We start from the raw sequence: 21,388 nt of genomic DNA on the forward strand, positions 1-21,388 counted from the left end.
ATATCTCCCTTATAAGATTGGGTTTTTTAGAGAAAAAAAAAATATTCAAATAGAGCGTGAGTAAGTCTATATAAAAAGTCAAATAAACATTTTCAGTTCAAAATTTTAAAATAATAACTTTATGATTTTTTTTGTTATATATTAATTATCTTACTTATTTTTATCTTATATAAATTTACAACTCAATCTTAATTTTGTAACGCTGTGTTCGGTCATAAGCGAGTACAGTCCATTGGAAAAAGTTGCACTTTCACTGATTTCTTTAGTATTAAATGTTGTTTTATGTGTACAATCTGACTCGAGTAAAGAAAATAAGACACGTAATAATCAATAAAGATGCGATCAACAAGTATTGCTGATCCATGACACCAATAAGAACGTACGTGGTGTTAATGTTGTTATCTTTTTCTTTTCTTTTCTCTTTTAATCGTTGCCCCAGAAACTTAGAAGAAAAAAATGTCAAGAATGCTTTTAGGCAGTGACAACACTTTGGTTCTTTAGAGTAACTGTTCACTAAAAAGGTTGATGAACACAAATGACAAATGATTTTCATGTTATTATTATAATAATTACATGAAAAATGAGCACTCAAGTCATGTACCTTCCTTTCTCCCAAGTTGGCTTGCTGGCTAAGTTCTTGACAATTTATTTATCAAATGCCAAAAATTGATCTTCACATATGACCTCCTTTCATGAAATTAAATAAATAATAATATCTTCAAATTTTATATCCTAAAAGTGTAGAACTAAAATAATAAGAAAACTAAATTAAAATATTTAACTAAAAATCATAGTAGATTTAACTATAAGTTTTGAAGAGTTGCACACAGACATATATTATTGCTATTTAATTACAATGAAACAAATTCTTTTACTGCATCAATAATACTTTGTTGCATAAGCCTTAAATTTTATGATCTCTTACGTTTTGTGTGATTGCCGATTTTAAACATTCTCTGAAACATTTTTGGAAAAAACAAACATCCACTAAATAATTTATTCTAATAATATAATATTATATATTAATAGTGTAAATAAAAATGTTAAATTTTAAATTATCAAAACATATTTTTATTAAATGTCAAATATCCTAAATAAATCTTATTTCAAGCAAAAAATCACACCAAGAAGAGTATCAAAGAAGTACTTTTTGATTTGATGCCAGGAGTTGGGACGTCCTAGTCTGGAAACAATAATATAATAGTATACAAATAGCTCTAAATAGTTATATTTTACTGTCACAAACTTTTATTAAACATCATAAAAGAAATTCTATCATCTTTTTATTTATGTTTTTACTAAAGAATATTTTTCTTTTCATACAAAATAACAATAATAATTTATAATTATATATAAAAAAATTTACTCTTTTATATTTATAACTATTTATTTTTAAATTATTTTGTGTAATATAATTATTTTTTTTAAAGACTAATAATTACTTTTACATCTTTTTCATAAAATTACTTTAACAGTTATTTTTTCTTTTCATTATTTTTATTTTTCTATTTATTTATTTTAAATGTAATTTATTTTATATATTAATTTAATAATATTATAATATTATTATCTACTTATATTATATAATATAATATAATATATTTAAAAATCCGGGCACACAAATACAATAACACTGTGTTAAGCTGGTGTTAATAATAGCTTTTCAAAATTTTCTTTTAAGGAATACACATAATAGAAACTAGAATTTAAAATAAGAACAAAAAAAACTGATGAAGATGGAGTGGAGTATCGGGCATCAGAGTGTGTTTTATTTTCTTAACATCTGGCATCATATTCATTGATTCAGAGTTGGATTGTCACGTGATTTTACAATGTTAACTGGGAGAGGTCACGTGATTTTGTTTCTGACAGAAAATGGAGTTTACCAAGTTACCCACAGAGCGAGTGACAGTAGCCAAGGCTAATAATAGGCTATATAACGCGTTTGCATCACTATCACACCGTCACCAGTCCACACCGTTGATCAACTTTCACTCGCGCTCTCTTATTGAGTTAACACGCGCTCAAATGAAATAAATAAACTTATTTTTATTTTTTTCATACGAAGGAGAAAGGAACAAATAAAATTATATTATATTAATTAAAAGATTGTATTGTGTGAAGCATTATTTTGTGAAAAGGATTAACATTGATACAAATAATGACCATTTTTCTTATATCCTAATATTTAGATTGAATTGGAGTTTTTTTTATTTTATATTTTCTAATTTAATCTGATTTAAATTTATGATTCATTTCCATACATCTTAAGTAATTAAATAAAATACTATTTTTTTTTTTAATTTTTAACTAAACAAGCCTCAAAACTAATATTTTTATTATTACTTTTGAGTTAGGAATAGTAATTAAAATATAAATATCAATAAGATGAGATAAAAAATGAGAAATCCATCTAATATGAAATATTTCCTTGTAATATTCATATCACAACATTCATAGGTTTAATTACGATATTTTATTTTATTATCTTAAACTATTAAATAAATAATAATTTTATTATTTATTTATTATATAAGAGGATTATATTCGATTAAAATTATTTATTTAAAATTTGAAAATTTATTATTGACTTAATTTTATTAATTCAAACCTTTAAGGTTGGTCAGAATAAGTTTACGATTCTATCAAAAAAATATATAATTATTTATGAATTTGAATCTTCAAAAGACACAAACAAAAATAAATTAATGAAGAATGCATAAATAAAACAAAGATAGACACACCACAATTTAGCATATTAATTAAGCATTGAAGATTCGGTACAAAGATCGTAATATTTTATAAGAACCAGAGTTCTATAACAAGAGCCAAGAAAATCATCTCTTAAATGAAAACTAATTCATATAATGACTAATCAAAGGTGTCTACATATGGATGTATTTGGTGTCACACAAATGTTTAAGCAACCTAAGAAACAATAAAAGGAAAATCCAAAGACATCGGGTTCAAAAATAACTTAAAAAATTCATCTACAATACTTGTGCTAACCATTAACCTTGGTTGGCATTGGTTCTTGTTTTCACAGCTCCCATTGCAACTATGCTCTCAGCTTTACTGACTTATGCTAATGTAATGGTGGCAAGAATCATTGAGTGGAATGACATAAATTCTAAACTCAGAAGGCCACACAAGCATGACGTACAATTATTATCCATGGACAAATCCAATACTCTTAGATGCTCCACATGTGAAGGTTATGGACTTAGAGCTTATCAATGTCCTAATGGGAATGCAAGTCCCATGACTTGGGAAGATCTCCTAAATTACATTAACTACTTGCAGGAGGTAGAAGGGAAATCAAAATAAGAATTCCAAATGTTAAAAGAAGTAAGCCAAGTGAAAAAATTGAAGAGAGAACAATAGAAGAAAGAGTTCAAAGAAAGAAAAGAGAAAGAGCTATGAGAGAGAGAGAAGAGAAAGAGCAATGAGAGAAAAAAAGAACAACAAAGAGTAAAACAAGAGAATGAGTCTCTTCTAACACCCCTTACACGCATGGTTGAGACGAAATACTTAAAGGAGAATTACAATACTTTGGACTATTATTCTTATTTACATAATCATTATGCATTGTCATAGGAAAAACTTACTAATTTGTCTCTTTTTGTCTTGATACCTAAGGAAACATATACATTAAGGAGCAATGACATAAGCAATGACATAAGCAATTATGTGAAGAAAAGATGGTAGAAAAAGAAGAAACACGATTGAAAAAATATGAACATATTTTTGATACTATGCTTGTTTGTTTGTCATGCAGTGAACATATTTAGAGACTTTTTTTTCCTCTATGGGTTATTTGAGTGTCCTTCTTTGTTGTTCCATTGTGCATAGAATAATTGTGTTGAAACTCATTGATGTGTTTTTCAGATTGGGTTTTGACCTTAGAGGACGATCTCAAAGCACCTTGATAATAAGAGATTGACCTTTCTCAAGATCCCAATATCAACTTAGATAGCGTTTTTGTGTTAAATTAGTATGGTTTAAATTTGTGTGCTTTCAACACTTATGTTTGTGTGTTTGTTTATAAGTAACAAAGCACTAAAATTTGAGGTCAAATTTTCTCCAACCCGGAGGAAATCATGGAAACATGACTAGGATCGTAACATGGATCTCAGAGAAGTTGATGGAAGCATGTCCAGGACCTCCACAAGAATCTCGAATTAGCTTCAGATTATAGAATATGATCTTTTTATAATTTTATAACTTTTTTATTTGGGTTTTATTGGACCTTTTAGTCATGTTCGGCCTTTTGTGTTTAGGCCCATAATATATATTGAGTAAATGAAAATTTAAATTTTTCTCTCAAGTCTCAAGTTTCCTCTTCGAACCACTGATCCTTATCTTTGAATCTCTAATTCAAAGTGGTGGATCTTCCTCATTTATCTGGAATTTCCTTGGCGTGACTTTCTCTCATTCCACAAATTCCCCAAATCAATGTCCCCCACCTTCCCCTTGTTTGATTTTCGTTATAGGTTTTTCACCCCCTTTTTATCCAAGACATTTTTGTCCAATACAAATTTCCCACCCCAAAATTTGAAATGAGGAGTCCATCATTTTTCTTGTTGGTTGTAGTATATTAACTAAGAAAAGTTGTCAAAATATTTGTGTTGTGTGAGTTCCTTTGACTTCACCTTTGCGAAAGTTGTTGGAGAATTCGGGAGCTGAACAGAAAGATGAAATTACAACTTACAAATCACTTAGAAATGTGAGAAACAAAATGACTTCAGAACAATTATATTTGACTTTTCAATGAAGTTTTAACTTTTATTTTAATATACATAATATTAAATATATATATATATATATATATATATATAATTTATATTTTTTAAAGAGAGAGATCATACCTACGTTTGTCCCATCTAGATCTGTCTTTGTTCATAGATATTATCATGTTCACAAACAAAAAGTGAACATTTTTGTCAATATGTCTACAATTACTTACATTGCATCATGTTCTCTCACAAATTATGATAAATGAGTAATCAAGTCACTATCAATGTTATTTCGTTTTGAATCAAGTACTTCTAATAATTGCAACAAAATCATCTAGTATTGAAACTAACATAAATTAATCAAGGTTTCCTAACTTTTCATATACTAAGTCACCTTATTTTTTTCTCTTATTTATTAGTCTCCTCTCCATTTAAGAGGTAATCATATTTTTTTTATCTATTATAATTATTTAATGTATTTTATGAAGCCTACATAAAGATATTTTCATAAATTTTCTAAAATGACAAATGATGAGTTATTGAATAATGTTTTAGAAGTTCTCATCTTTGTTTCATACTTTTGTGAGCATTAATTTTATTGAAGTATTATCATGTCCTACTGATGTAATCATGGTCCTTTAAAAATTCATTCATCTTTTAAAATAAGTACTTAAACTTTTATAATAGTTGAATACATCAAAACTTTGCATCAACACACATTGATGTGATATGACACAGAAAATCTAAAAAATGTTTCATGTAATCTAAAATATCCAATACTAGTATACTCATCAAGCTGTGTTTAAACTCTAAAATGTTCTACTCGCATTTATTTATTTAAGAAAAAGGTTATCTTTCCTAGTTAGTTATAAAAAACTGACAATATATCACAAAATCCTTCAATAAGCCTCTATATTATGTTGTCTAAACAAAGCTGTTTATATCTCTATCCTAGTCAAGACTTCCCTAATTGTAAGTTCACCTATACGTTTAAGTCTTATGATTAATCACTATTAAAAAAATAAAACGGGTTTTCTCTTTACTCATTAAACTTATATAAGACATTGTCTTTAATTTTACTCTTTTATCCATAAATCTAATACTTTTTTTTCTCATTAAACTAAGTTTATAAGAATTTAATACTATTCTACCCATTTATTATGGAGTTTGGATTCTCTACTGACTTTTCTCTATTGTTAATCTGTTGTGCCTTCAAACTACATTGATGACCATTAATTTTAAAATTTTAAAATATATTAAAATTATCTTTAAATATCAAAACATTATGTTTTTAATGTTCAGCAGAAGACAACACAACAACATAGAAAAATTGAAATTTATTTATTTAAAAATAAAATTATATAACGTTTTACAAGTGAAAATAATTTTTAAATATATGATAAAGAAAGTGTTAATGTCACAGTAAAATTTTAAATTGTTAAATATTCTCCTTAAATTTATACCTACCAAACTTATTGTAACTCATTCATGTTTTCTTATATTATATATGTGAGTAACTAGTAAATATTATAATGATTTTTGGGTTATTAAAGAATATATTTTTTTCAAAGAATGAAAAATTCAAAGATTTTGGACTTTTTCTTCTAAAAAGATAAGAGAACACTTCAAAAGAAATATCCTTATCTCCTCCTTCACAAGTATTTACTTCTCTCTTCTCTACTCCTTCTAAAAAGTTGTCCTTTCATCATCTCCTGAAGATTGAAGCAATAGAAGCTAGTTCCTGCAACAATCTATTTTCATTTTGTGTCTAGGTGATTGTAATTTATCCATTTTCGGTAGTCACCCTAATTTTTCGATGCATGCAAAATTTTTGGGTTGCATGTGATTTTTTTATTGTTTTAAGTGAACCCTCACCTCATGATGGTCATGACATCGTAATCTGATTGTTATCAGGGTCTTGTTTTGTATGTAGTTCAAGCTTGACTGGTGTGGTGGTGGTGCTCAAGGAAGAATGTTGGTGAGATCCTCCTTTAAAGTGAGGGGAGTTAATCATTTGAATTAATTATTGTTTTTTAATTTTAAATGTAGAGAAATCTGAATTTTTTGGGAGTTAGGATTGAATTTAAAAGGTTGAAATTTTATGTTCTATGTATCTTGAGTGTGAAATGCTCATAGTATTTGCAGAACTGTAGGATGGTTAAGATGTGAATTGTAGAAATTGTAGTAAAATGAATAAAAATTGTGCATTAGTATTTTAAAGAGCATGAGTGTGGGATTTTAGGGTTAAAGCCGAAAGATGAATAGATTGAAAATTTGTAATTTCTAATAAGAGGTTTGGACTATGAAGATTGAAATGATGAAGAAAAATATTTGGTGTGTTATCTTACTATGTATCTTTATGCGTTTCTCTTAATGTATTATAATGTAGAAGTGATTCATGTTTGGTGAAAGGAATTGATCATTTATATGTTGTTAATTTTCTTCAAATGTTGAGTATTTGTTTTGAGATTACAATTGGAATTTCGTATTTTGGAGTGTGTTTGGATGCTGGTGTGGATGGATGATTGTGGTGTTAATTTGTTATGTGTTTAGTCTGTTAGTGAATGGGAGAAATGAGAATTAAACATAGTAAAGACATGAAAAAGTTGTGAAGGAGTTGTATATTGACTTATAATTCTTTTAATTGTGAACCAGCATAATTGGTGTATTGTTATTATGTGTGTTGTGGTGTTCTATTGTTAACTTAAGTTGACAAAACTTAGAAATAAGGGCATAAAATTATTAAGTTAGAGTTTTACATGAGGTAGAGATGTGTGGTTGAGTTCTAATAGCTATTTTCATGGAAAAATACTACTCGGGTGTCAAAGTGTATTGAAAGGGAATTCTGAGAATGAGACTATCCTGACTCTACTAGTATCTAACTCACATAGGAATATCTAACTGGTGAGAGTTGAAGGAGACTTCACATAACAGACGGTATGATATGAAAGAGGATCATATTTAGGGAACTAGTGGAGTTTACCCTATCATGACTTGTTAAGTTAGATTTTGTTTTATCTTAATCCCTCTCTAATGATGGTCTTAGAGATAGTAAGTAAGTATGACAGGTGTAGACGAGTCTGTTCAATACACTAATTTTCAAAAGTAACATGTGTGAGTATAATTTTGATAGGAGTTGGATGTGCTAATGCTTTATAATGATGAGTGAAACTTTAGTAGTTATTTCTGTAAAAACCTAATAGTAAAGTATTGAGTTTGTTTTTTGGGTTGTCACTATAAAATATTTATTTAATATTCTTGTATGTCCTTTTATTATATACAACTTTTATTTTAAATGCATTTGCTTACCTTTTTTTTCTTTTTTTTCCTTATTGATAAGTTCAAAAGATGAAGTCTTTGTCTTTTTTGGAAAACTGTATTATTGAACATGAATCTCATATTTTGGAATATTTTAGGATGTTTAGAAAAAATATTTTGAGATACAATTTTAAGAGACATTTTAAGTATTAATATTATTAAATAATGACTTAAAAAAAATTTAAGTTCAAATTTTGGAGGTGTTACAACATCAATGTAATAAAAGTTATAATCAATCATTCTTATATTTGGATGCGCTTTAAAAACATAAGAATTAGGTTAAAAAATCATTATATATATATATATATATATATATATATATATATATATATATATTATTGTTATCTGATAGACATATAAAATACAGTGATATTTTTGGATGGGTAAAATAAATTGTACAAAAGTGTACAAGTAGTGTGTTGGTTTGGTTCAAGGAAGATGTGAAAAAAAAAAAAGTGAAAAAGAATGACTTGGAGGTGGTAAAATGGATGTTGGGGTATATAGATGGGAAGACTGAAACCCATGTACAGTACTTTTCATGTGTGATTGTTAAAAGAAAAAAAAAACATATTGCATCCGAAATTGAAAATGACACTTCTACCCTCAGCACAAAATTTCACTCACCCAGCTGACTTTAACCAAGTTTCCACCGACTCCCGAGTCCAATGTAAAACGAGTTTTATTGTTCCTATGACCACATGACCAACTACATTAATTAAAATGTAAAAATAGAATAAAATCACAAGGAATATAAGCTGTATGTAAAAAACAAATATCTTTAGGAAGATAGTATTCGAATTTCACTTTTATAAAGTTAATGATAATATAAAGTCAAGTACAAGAATATCAATATAAAGTTAATGATAAGAGTTTTGATCAAAGAAGTGTAAGAATTTAATTGAATAAGTGTAATAAAAGAACTACATTTGAAACGATAAGAGGCGGAAACTTTGCCCATTTATTGGAACATATACGAGTTTGGTAAAATGGTTATCTAATTTGATTCGGAAATAATTTTATCTATATAAAAGTAAGTAGTTCTTTTCAGTAAATAGTACTTATCAGTAGTGATATTCACTATTGAATTACGATTTAACAGATAATTATATTTTAAATGCGGCACGTGTTACCATAGTATTAAGTTTGTTATTTATAAAATAAAAAAATGTATCATTTATTGTATTTTTATTATTTATAAAATATATATTGGTAGATATATGTATATCAATTATTGTGAAAATACATAAAAATTATTAATAATATTTATATACATTTAACTTATTTATATTTTTAATATATTATATAATTTTTAAAATTTATATACAAATGAGTGTTAAAAATTAGATTTGAATCTTCTACAAAAATAATTAGAACATCCCATTTAATAATATAAACTATTAAGTAAAATGGTATCAATTGATAAAACAACAAATGTAGGTAATACAAAAACTATAATAAAGTAATTATAGTTATCCAAAATAGTATACTTATAATAATCAAAAGATATGTCTACATTAAGAGGGATCTGAAAACAAAAGTTACAAAGTCAAGGGTTTTTCTATATTATGTAAAGGAACTTAGTTTAATTATATAAATTTATTTTTATTTGGTGAGTGAATCGTGGTGATAAATTAATATTGTTGGTAATTTCTGATGTGTATAATGTTATGTTAAATTAAATTGATTATGTGAATGAACAAAAATTGGTATTTGCGGAGTTGATTAGTTATAACATGATTTTCCATTTTGCTTATTTCAAGGTTTACTTTTCAATTAAAACATGGTATTTTGAACTAAGGAAGTGATAAAATCGTCTAGATAAGCAAATTGATATATCTGTTGTAGTTAATCAGGATCTGAATACTGATATGGCAGATGTATATTTATGTATGAAAGTGTTAGGTTTAAAGAGGGGATTTCACTTGGGAGACACAACACCAATGAGACCTGAACCTAACCACATAAGGTATTCACATAACTCTCAACCCAAAACCTTAAGGCGATGAGGTTTATGTGTCTTCATCTTTATATAACGTTCTACTTTCTCATTTTTAGACAATGTGAGACATATACTCACACTTGAATTCCTCAAAGAAAGAGAGTCATGAGGGCCTTTGTATACATAGTATTCTTGATACTATTAATGATTGAGTATGATGTGTGAAATTGAAAGGATGAATAGTTTGTATGAATTAATGTTAAATTTTATAAGTAATATGATTTAAATTTACACTAGCTTGTACTGTTTTCTTGTTTGTTTATGGTTTATCTGTGTATGATAGTCGTATGTTGTATATGAGGTGGGAGGATTGAGAAGCGGTGGAAAGATTGATGGTTAGTTATAATATATATATATATATATATATATATATATATATATATATAATTTTGTATTGTATAGATTTTGTAATTGTTAAAAAAATTATATATTTTGATTAATTTATCACGAGTTTCATATAAGAGTGTAAATACATATTTTATGTGGTTGTTTATTGCTTAATATCTAATTTGTAATAATTCAGTTAGTAGTGTAGGTATGCTAAATTTTGATATTACATAATATTTTAAAAAACAAATTTTAAAATTTTTAGAGAATAAAATTTTGAAAAAAAAATGGAAATTAAAATTTATACATATAGTTTATTTCATTTTTAAAAATGTATTATTTTCCAAAAGATTAAAACCAGAGAAGCCCTAGTAGAATGCGAAAAACATATTAAATTCTAGAGATCGAATTATTTTATTCGAATAAAGTTTTTAATTTCCTTAAATTTTTGGATGTTTGGTTTCATGCTCTTTTCCTGTACTTCATATGTGCTGAAAGATATTTTGTTCTTTTCTCTTTTCGTAAAATTAATACTTTTTCATTCTATGTCTATGTTGTCAACGTGTCCACATTATTCCAAGAGAACGTTTCTGTCATACTCAAAGTGCTATATGGTATAAATTAGAAAGGGACATTAAAACCTAAGAATATCGGATCCAATTATTCCTAAAACTATTTCTAAATTAATTTAATATTTGAAATATAAAAGAGTTTGTTTGATATAAAAATATTATTAGACAAGACACGAGTCATTTAAAAAAATGGTTCTTTCTTACCATAGTTAAAATGATTAAAATAACATTTTATAATTTTTAAAATTAAGTTAATTGATACTAATATTATAGCAACTACGAAATTTCAGAACTACAGCACATTTATTTGATAAACCGAGGGGGTTGAATGAACGGATAATTTAAAACTATATAGAAATAGACAAATTTTCAATTTATTACAATAATGGATGAATACGTAAATACGTTCTAAAATAGGACTTCATATTAAAAGATTAATTTAAAACACAAATTTCCTTTTTTATATATTTTTTATTAAAATTTGTAAGTTGTCCTAAGATATTCTATTTAAATTTTTTAAAAGAAAAACTTTTTAAAGATGTTTCATCTTATAATGAACTTTAGTAACTATAATGTCCCCAAATCACAACTTCATAATATTTTCTTTTAAAAAAAGTTAAAACTGTGTACAGAATCATACGTTTGTAATTTAAAAAATGAAAATAGAAAAGAACTTAAAATTAAATTTTTTTACATATTAAAACATAATCATATTTTGAAAGACGGGTTTTTTAATTCTTTAAAAAGTAGTAAAATTTAAAATGTATCGTTTCTGTTACTTATAAAAAGAATAGGAAAAATAAAGTATTCTTCTGTTTGATTATTTTAAACTTCGGTAGTAATATTTTTTAATCTAGTGTACTTCAACAGCTATCAAGTAGTTAAGGATGAGATTAAAATAATAATATAAAAATATTTTCGTTCATATTTTAATTCATTCTAGAAATAATTAAGATGTGAGTTGGTGAGTATTTTGTCATAGATATATAATTATATTTTAATAGTAATTAGCAATGATAGTCACATATTATTATGCAAGTGTAAAGGTTTGATGTGTGTTAATCGGTGATAGGAGGAGCGCGTGGGAAAGAAGAAGAAAACAATACCTTAACGCAGACCGCATAACAAAAATCGCAATATGAGGAACAAGTGCAATGCATTGACCAATGAAGACGAGGTTTAGTACAAACCCACACCGCACTGTGTTCTTCCCTTCTTCTGCCTCTGCCTTTTCTTACTCACTCACTTCAACTCAATTATAAAAACCCCATTATCGCTCTCACTTTCTTCCCTTTTCTTTTCACCTCTCTTCAACCTCCACAACCCATTCCAACCCTCATCTTCTTCCTTCCCATGCCCTTTGGGATTTTACAGAGAACAAGTAATGATATCAAGGCATGGTTCAACGCGGCATAACTAAAAAGCGTTTCTTTCGTCTTATGGCATGTCTCAAGATGAAGAAGCACTGCGTGCAACCCCAACAACGCCTTTCTCTTTCAATTCCCAAATTTATCGCCAGATAAACCCCACATCGCTCATTTCTTTCCCACCCCATGACAATCTTTCCCTTCTTCTGCCCCTTCTTTATACTCTTCTTCACACAAACAGGTACCTTGATGCTTTCTTTATCTATTCTTTTGTAACCTCCGATTGATTTATTTACTTTATTGACTTTAATTGATCTTTATGATCTTGCATGATCATGGGTCGGTGCTTTCAGCATCTTATTTTGAATCAAGTTCTTAAGTTCTTGGTACTGTTATTATTCTTGTTTGTATTTTGTATTTTTTTGTGTTCTTGGCCTGATTGCTTTCTTTTTATTCTGATGATATCAAGTTTTTTCTTTTTTCTTTCATTCTCCCCCTCCCTTTTTGGGTGAGATTTTAATTTTAGTTTCCTATTTTAAATATATACATATTGCTTTCCTTTCAAGTTATCACTATGATTGCATTGATCAGTGCCTTTCCTTCATGATTTCACATGGGACCACTATTCCTTGGACATATCATGATTGTTCGAATTGTGTCAATTCGTGGTTCTGATCATGGATGGTCTTTCTAATTGGGGTTTCTAGAGTTTCAACTTTTTGGTCTTTCATCTCATTACCAATTTTGTTCATGAATGGCCTAATAATTTTAGGATTGTAGAAGTTCTTGGTATGTTCTTTTATGTTGGAAACATCAGGTTAATGGAGCTCTGCCCTCCCTGTTCGGTTTCCAGGTTACGTGCAAGCGTTCACCGGAACCTATGGTATAAATTACGGGAGGATTGCAAATAATATTCCCTCACCTGATGAAGTTGTTACTCTTCTCAGAGCAGCAAAAATAAGGAACGTTAGAATCTATGATGCTGATCACAGTGTTCTCCAAGCATTTAGTGGAACTGGGCTTGAAATTGTAGTGGGACTTCCCAATGGGCAGCTGCAAAACATGAGTTCGAGTGCAGACCATGCTTTGAGCTGGGTAAAAGAAAATGTACAGACATTTCTTCCAAACACAAGAATTCGTGGAATTGCAGTAGGCAATGAGGTTTTGGGTGGGAACGACTTTTCGCTGTGGGGAGTTCTTTTGGGTGCTGTTAAAAATATTTACAATGCTACTAAGAAGCTTCATTTGGAACAAGTGGTTCAGATTTCCACTGCAAATTCATTTGCGGTTTTTGCGACTTCCTACCCTCCCTCCTCATGTAAATTTAATGATAATGTTAGTCAGTATATGAAGCCTCTATTGGAGTTTTTCCAACAGATCGGCTCTCCTTTCTGTTTGAACGCTTACCCTTTCTTAGCCTACGCAAGTGACCCTGAACATATTGATATAAATTATGCACTTTTTGAACCAACAGAGGGAATTTATGATCCAATATATCGTCTGCATTATGATAACATGCTCGATGCTCAGATTGATGCAGCCTATGCAGCTTTGGAGAATGCTGGATTTCACAAAATGGAAGTTATAGTTACTGAGACTGGCTGGGCCTCAAATGGAGATCAAAGTGAAGCTGGAGCAAATGCAACTAATGCAAGGACATACAATTATAATCTGCGGAAAAGGCTTGCTAAGAGGAAAGGAACCCCACACAGGCCTAAAAATATTGTGAAGGCATACATTTTTGCATTGTTCAATGAGAATGAGAAGGACGGGCATTTATCTGAGAAGAACTATGGACTCTTCAAGGCTGATGGGAGTATATCATATAACATTGGTTTTCATGGACTTAGTGCTGGACATTCATCTCTTTTGTCTCTTAAGGTACTTTAAATTCCATTTCATGCTACTTGTTTGTTTAAGCCCATTTAGAAGTTTTCTCACACCAAACAAAGAAGAAAGATAAAATGAAACCAGGATCTCCCCCTATTTATTTGCAGTCTGTTCTCATTATATCTTTTGTAGTTTTTGCAAGTGGGCTGGTTTATTGGAAGAGAGGGGGAGGGGAGAGTTATTTCTTAACAAAATGTAACAAATCTACTAGATGATGATGATGATGCAATGCCATTCAATATACACTAGCATAGACAATATCAACTTTTTCACCACACCATTTATATGAGACTAACTTATTGGAAACTGATGCATCTTGGTAACCTACATGATAGGACTATATGGATTTGGAAGTATGTAATTCTGAAAAGTGTATTTGAAGCATGCTATATAAAGAAGTAACAAAGAAAGTATTGAGAAATTTGCGCCACAAGTTGACAAAGGATGCCGGGCCATGTCAAGAAATTGCACTTCATTCAATATGCAGTTATCTAATTTGAATTACTCTAAGAAAATAGAGATTGTGAAATGTGTTTTTCCTTGGTACTACTTTCCCTACTATCTAGTTATAGACTAGTAGCAGAACTTCTGGCACCAGTACTTCAATTTGTTTTCCGTATCTGTATTCTTACCAATATTATAGAATACTTCATTGATAGTAGTATCAAGGAAGTATCCAAACCTATGAAATTCAAACACGGTGTGAAGCTTATTGAGTGAGGGAAAAAGTCTATGGCTGGTCTGAATTGATAGGTGGTTTAATCAATGAATATTGAATTCAGTACTTGCACTAACAGTTGGAATTTTAATTTTGCTGATAAAGAAGTTAGATTATGCAATGTTTCATATTCTGTGCTTTTGGTGTTCACTGTTTGGTTTTAATTTGACTTGGCAGAGTATCTATAGTGAAGGTTTGTCCTGGTCCTACACGATGGTATTCTGTTTACCTTGTTTGATACTGCTGAATTGGTGGAGTTAGTGATCTTATGTTACCAACCTGCTCAGCATACCAGTTCCTGCCAATGAAATGGGTTTGACTTGGCTACTATTTCATGTCTCACCATAGATCAAAATTATACCATTGATTGTCATATTTCATAAAGCAATATCCAGAAATTCTCATGTTCCCCCATATTCAGCAAATGTGTAATTATTTCACTTGAGAAAGCATTTCCTTCCTTTGATGAGAACTAGATTTTTCAGTTTTTACTAATATATTTGAAATTTTGGACACATTCTAATTTTATAGAATACACTGTAAATTTTGGTATTCTGTTTGTTTATCAAAGCATTTAAAAATATAGAGAGCCAAATTGGTCGTAAGGGGGAAAAGTATATGTTGGAATAGAAATCATGAACTGCTATTAATAATAATAAATAAATTGTTATTACTTATTATTATTATTATTAGGAGTATAGCATAGCATGTCACTGTGGCACCCTGAAATGACAATGACCTCTCTGCCTAACACTGTTATTTTCCTAGTTTAAATTTTAACTTTTTTTTAATTTACTTTTTTATGTTTAGTTCCTGTAGCTGTCTTTATCAATTAAATTTAATGGAGACTATGTCATCATGATGTCACAATCACGTCATTATATTACATTACAAATTAATAAAATTATCAATTCAACAGTGTATCATGATTAAAAATATCATGTCTTTTGTGGCTAAAATTAAAACAAATTATATCAACTAAATAAAAATAAAATAACATATTGACAAAGACTATTAGCAAAAATAAAAGTGGCATAATTAACCCTTTAGTCCATATACTACGAGTATTTTGATTATGATCTCTTTTTCTTTTCTTATTTGATTTTTGTTTCTTTCTATAATTTTCTGTAGTCCCCTTATCATTAACTTTTTTTTTTATTTCCGTAATAATTACGTAATTACATCGCACATCTATAAAATTGTCAACTCAATATGCATGTTGTCAAAAGTGTAATGTTAACTCAAGATGTTACAGAGACTAAAATCAACAGTGATATATTTATACACATTAAAACAAAAAGAAAAATATTTACAGGAATTCAGCGACTAATAACAAAAAAAATGATAAAGTCTATAAATAAATAAAAATAACGTATTCTATAGTGGATGAGATAAAAAAGTGACACATTTACAAAATCATATTTAATTAGGTTAAAGTTGATTAACAGTTGTTAGACATCTTAAATTGACTTAAATAATCTATTTAATTTTTTTTTAAATTAGTCATTTCTACTATTAACATAATTTATCAATTTTTTTCATCGTGGTTCTGTTTATTATTATAAAAAATTTGCAATAATTAACTAAATATATTTTTATTTTATTTATTTTTTATTTTTAATTTCCAAATTCTATTTGTTTCAATTTTTAGTTGTTGGTAATAAAAGTACTAAAATAGGTCAATTAAGTGGCTTGAAAAGTTAGTGAAATAGATCAAATTAGAAAGAAAAAAAGTTACAACATAAATTGGACTGTTCATTCTTTTGATGAAAGAAAACTTGTTCAGCAGGGGAAAACATGGTGACGAACCTGATCTTGAAAGATTGATCAACAATTTCAATTCCAACATCCAACTTGACAATGAAAGAATGATGTCAAAGCATTTAGTCCATAAATTTTACAGTTTTTGAATAAAATAGAAGATATTTTGTTAATCCGGAAATTCAATAAGTTTAGAAAAACAAATATAAAACAAAAACAAAAAAACACAAAAAAGTTTAGACCTTTTAAGGGTAGATATTGGGATTGATCATATGACAGAAAATAGAGAGCTAGAAGGAAAAAAAAAATAGAGAAAAAGTAAAGATAAAGCATAAAAAGGAGGATTTGTATGAAATTTGGATTCAAACGGATTTTAGCATTATTTATTTATTTCTTTTCTACTTTTACTTTATTTATTCCTTCCTGATGTTAAATTTTACTTACGTTTTTATTTATCGATTCTGCATTTTCTTCTGGAATTGAGAGTTATGGTAATGGTTTTAAAATTAAAGTATTTATTAAAGAATAGTTTTTAGTTTAATTCATTTTCATAAAATCATTACATAAAGTGAGAATGATCTTTACTTGATGTAAAAATTTTAATCTATTATTTTTACATTGATGTAAATACATTTATTCTTTTTAAAATGAAGATCCCCTTCTTATATTTTATAAATTATCTCATCTATAGTGTAATCGAACCATTTCTTGTAATAAACTCCTTCAAGTGTGGTAGTATATGATAAATTCCATGGTGACTTTAGGTTGTTAACTTTAAGAAGTCATGGATGGATTTAGTAACCTTCCAAATTGGGCTTCATTCAACATATTGGGTCCGGTTCTGATGACTTAAATAAAATTATTACATACTGCACTCTATCAAATTTCTCGCTGCCCCCTTAAAAACTTCCAAAAAAAATTATTTCCGGAATAGAAATGGAGTGATTATCTTTCAAAAAGAATTTTAAGGTGTTCCGGCAAATAAAATCCGGAATGTAAGGGTGCCGTGTTATGGTGCAGGAAGCAATAGCCCTTAAATAATAGCAAGCTTAAAAAACAACTATGTTAATGTGGTTGGATTTTGTTTCTTATGAACAATTATGGTGATTCAATTAGATTCACTTTATATAAGTTACTCTTTCTCTTCCCATTTTACAATTATCTTTTATATATATATATATATATATATATATATATATATATATATATATATATATATATATATATATATATATATATATTATAAAAGTCCCACTACTTTCTTCTTACTTTACCATTTACAAATATATTTATTGGGATGTAAAAATGACGATAAAAATGGTAAACTAATGTCTTATTAAATATATAATGTAAATAATATATAAATAATTATAACAAATAATAATATCAATCCATATCAAATATTCACTTTTACACGTAAACATACATTCATACAAATTTTAAAGAAATATACACTACTATAGCATAGATTATTCTAATAATTTTAGTTGTTTTTTTTATTAATTATTAATTACTTCTACTCATAGTATGGAACTTTTATAGATTCTTTATTTTATGATATATTGTCTATTTAATTGAATACAATGATTCTATTTAAAGAGATCATATCTCACATTATCAATCAAAAAAAAACATTTTTAAACCTTTCCATATATTATTCACACATTTACATGTCAATTGCGCCATATAAAAGTCTATTTAGTGACACAGTTTCAATTAAACGAAATTCAACAATAGAAAAGAAAAGTTGGTTTTAATTGAACCTTTTAGCTTGACTGAGAAACCTTCCGTTTAAGAAAAAATCTCCTAATTTCATTTTTTTTCTTGAAGAAGCAAATATTTCACTTAAGCTAAAATATGCATTAACTCGTCATAATTATTCCATATCAATTTAGGATCAATTTCACACAAAAATCCAAAATGAAGTAAAATAAAATTATTAGTTATTGACACTTGTTTCCAAGCTACAACAAATATTCTTGTAAGAGTTCCAAACATCTAAGAAACACCTAAAACAGTTAAAACATCAAAATTAAAAAGATAATTTTCATAAAACATCGTCTCTATCTCACTAAACTCGTAAGAATCCAAAGCTCAACCTAAACTCATAAAATACTATAAAAGAGTTATAAAAAAAAATTACCTTATTTTATTTGAAATTCTGATTGATCAAACATTATCATTATTACTATTTATATTTACGAATATTATTTGATAAAAAAAATTAATTCTATAAATATTTAAAATAAATAATTAAAAAATTAAAATTAAAATTTATATAATCAGCATAAAATAAAATATTAACAGTATTTTTTAAATTGTTAATAAACTAAACTCAAGCCTCACCATCCTAAATCATGTCTTAACTTTAAATTCACAAAAACACTTCACTCTCTATTATTTATCTATTTAAATTGTACTTCTAATATTTTCTTTAAAAATTACCATCAAAACGCTTGCTTGAACTTTATATGATGATGATGAAGATGATGAATAATATATTACAAATCAGTTTTAGCATACTTAATTTTCAAAAGCATTCTACATTATGTTGCTTTTCATCCAGAAAAAACATTTTAAAAATAATATGTAAAAATTAATTCACATTAAAAAATCACTTTTTATATTGCAGTATTATTATTCTCTTGAATAAAATACGAACCTAATTTAATCCCATAAAATTAGATATCAACAGGAATAATAATAAAATAAAAAAAATCTCCGTGCATCGGAGGAGTTAAGTTCAGTTGTTGGTTCATAGAAGCAGTAATCTCATAAGTCCCCTGAAACAGTATAAAAGGTAGGAGAAGGTTGAGTTAGCGTCTTCCTCAGCATCTCAAGGAAAAACATTATCCTCGCTTGGAAAAGAGGCATAAACGGAACAGGGGCAACCTGAGACAGACACACACACACACTGGTCATGGCCAACGTCGAAATCCTCTTCCTTCTTCTCACACTCAAATTAATGTCATTGCCGTACATCACAGAAGGTGAAGAGCATGTAGTTGGTGGTAATTCCGGTTGGATTATTCCTGTCAACAATCCTTCCCTCTATTCCTCCTTCGCAGCAAGCACAACCTTCAGAGTAAACGACACTCTTGGTCATCGTCATCATCATCTCTCAAACCTTACATTACCAACTTCATTTTTTTTCTTTCACCCTTAATCTAACTATGTCCTCTTTCAGTGTTCAACTTCAGAACAGGAGCTCACAACGTTGTCACCCTGTCGCAGAAACACTACGAAAGTTGCAACGTCACCGACATAATGGAATTATTCGACATGTCGCCAGCCAAAATCACTCTCAACCGCGCCGGCGACTTCTATTTCGCGTGCGCCTTCCCGAGTCACTGCAGCCTCGGCCAAAAGCTCAGCATTCATGTCACCGCAGGAGGCTCTTCTTCCCTCACGCCATCGGAAGCTCCACTCCCACCCCCACCTCACTCGCGTGCACCCACGCTCCTCGCCGTCACTGTCCCCGTTCTTGTCATGGCAGTTGCCACAAATCTCTTGTTTCATTGTTATTAAAATCTTGTAAAAGCGGTTATTTTTACGTATGTGGTCTGTCTTTCTGGTTGTTTGTATTTGTTTTTGTGTTGTGGTAATAAATTGATGTTTTTCATTTTCCAGCTGCATTGACGGGGACATTGACCGGATTTGTGTTGTAGTGTGAGGATTGTTGATGAATAAAAGAAAATGTTGAATTATTGTGGATTGTTGCACGACAGGCTAAGGAGTAAGAACCGTTCGCTTTAAATTCCCTATCTCTATTCATTTTCTGTTATCCACAAGTTATTGAACCGATTAAATGCATGTAATTTGGTATTTCTTGAAGTGCACAAAAACAAAAATGTGTTTCTATCATCATCTTTGCGCATGTGTCCTACCATAGCCTTCCCCTGTTAATGAGGAGTAAAATACAATTTTGTCTCTAAAGATTTAGCAGTGGCATAAAATTTGGAAAGCCAAAACTTCCTTCGAGAATATCAATGTTTATTAGTATTAACACCTATGCTTTAAATTTAACTCAAGAAGACATCATATTCTGTAATTTAGTTTTACCCCTTGTAGATAGAGGGTTTTTAATCATTACTCCTTAGAAAGCCCAAAGTATATCACCTTTAAACCTCCCACACACTATTCTTAAATAAAGATGTCATAAATGAATTTTAATTTATAAATATAGGTTGAATCCAAACTACTTAATCTCCGAGTTATTTGAATTCGAATTGAACGTGGATCGACATATAATACATTAACAAGAATTTTTTATTAATTTGTTTTTATAAGTTTTTAAATATAATTGTTTATCATTTTTAATTACCCTTTAGTTAGTTGAATGATTGACAATGTATTAATTTAATATTCATTTTTAAAAATATTTTAATTCCATCCCAACTCTAACAAAATGTGTCAATTATAATCCTTTAACAAAATTTTTTCTAATAACGTTAATGATGTGTCACGTGTCAATTCTTTTTTTAATTTAAAAATTTCTCATGAGTCAGGTTCTCCTGGTATGATATGGGGCACTGTAAGTATCACCTGACAAGACATGTCACGTGTTAATGTCATTGTGAGGTGTCATTATCTAAATTTCAATTTAATTTTCATATATGTCTTTTTGTTTTAATTTAGTCCCTAATAATTCAACAATTAATATTACATGGTGAATTAAATTTTATGAACTAATATATTAT

General features: G+C 28.5%; 2 protein-coding genes across 4 annotated transcripts; both read left to right on the plus strand.

The window, feature by feature from the left end:
- Positions 1-12,090: 12,090 nt before the first annotated feature.
- LOC114178079 (glucan endo-1,3-beta-glucosidase 14-like) lies at positions 12,091-15,442 on the plus strand. Of its 2 annotated transcripts, none has more exons than XM_028063776.2 (3): positions 12,091-12,560; positions 13,173-14,200; positions 15,105-15,442. In XM_028063776.2, the coding sequence occupies exons 1-3, from the start codon at positions 12,506-12,508 to the stop codon at positions 15,186-15,188; spliced, it is 1,167 nt and encodes a 388-aa protein (XP_027919577.1). In that variant the 5' UTR covers positions 12,091-12,505; the 3' UTR covers positions 15,189-15,442. The 2 variants fall into 2 exon arrangements, with proteins under 2 accessions (XP_027919577.1, XP_027919578.1); XM_028063777.1 differs by lacking the exon at positions 15,105-15,442 and adding an exon at positions 14,545-15,091.
- A 4,012-nt stretch (positions 15,443-19,454) lies between these two features.
- Positions 19,455-20,395, plus strand: LOC114177307 (mavicyanin-like). Of its 2 annotated transcripts, XM_028062592.2 has the most exons (3): positions 19,455-19,789; positions 19,876-20,242; positions 20,319-20,395. In XM_028062592.2, exons 1-2 carry the CDS (start codon positions 19,609-19,611, stop codon positions 20,214-20,216), a joined length of 522 nt encoding a protein of 173 aa, XP_027918393.1. In that variant the 5' UTR covers positions 19,455-19,608; the 3' UTR covers positions 20,217-20,242; positions 20,319-20,395. The 2 variants fall into 2 exon arrangements, with proteins under 2 accessions (XP_027918393.1, XP_027918392.1); XM_028062591.2 differs by having other exon boundaries at positions 19,456-19,789; positions 19,876-20,395.
- The last annotated feature ends 993 nt before the right edge of the window (positions 20,396-21,388 follow it).

This window comes from Vigna unguiculata, chromosome 3 (genome assembly GCF_037176805.1).
Source record: "Vigna unguiculata cultivar grain cowpea cultivar isolate G323 ecotype 2 chromosome 3, ASM3717680v1, whole genome shotgun sequence".
Lineage (NCBI taxonomy): Eukaryota > Viridiplantae > Streptophyta > Magnoliopsida > Fabales > Fabaceae > Vigna > Vigna unguiculata.

Coding starts and splice junctions, on each gene's coding strand:
- LOC114177307 (XM_028062592.2), top strand. CDS start 19,609: ATGGCCAACGTCGAAATCCTCTTCCTTCTTCTCACACTCAAATTAATG. Junction 19,790..19,875: donor CAGAGTAAACGACACTCTTG/GTCATCGTCATC, acceptor GTCCTCTTTCAG/TGTTCAACTTCAGAACAGGA.
- LOC114178079 (XM_028063776.2), top strand. CDS start 12,506: ATGACAATCTTTCCCTTCTTCTGCCCCTTCTTTATACTCTTCTTCACA. Junction 12,561..13,172: donor ACTCTTCTTCACACAAACAG/GTACCTTGATGC, acceptor TTCGGTTTCCAG/GTTACGTGCAAGCGTTCACC. Junction 14,201..15,104: donor CATCTCTTTTGTCTCTTAAG/GTACTTTAAATT, acceptor TTGACTTGGCAG/AGTATCTATAGTGAAGGTTT.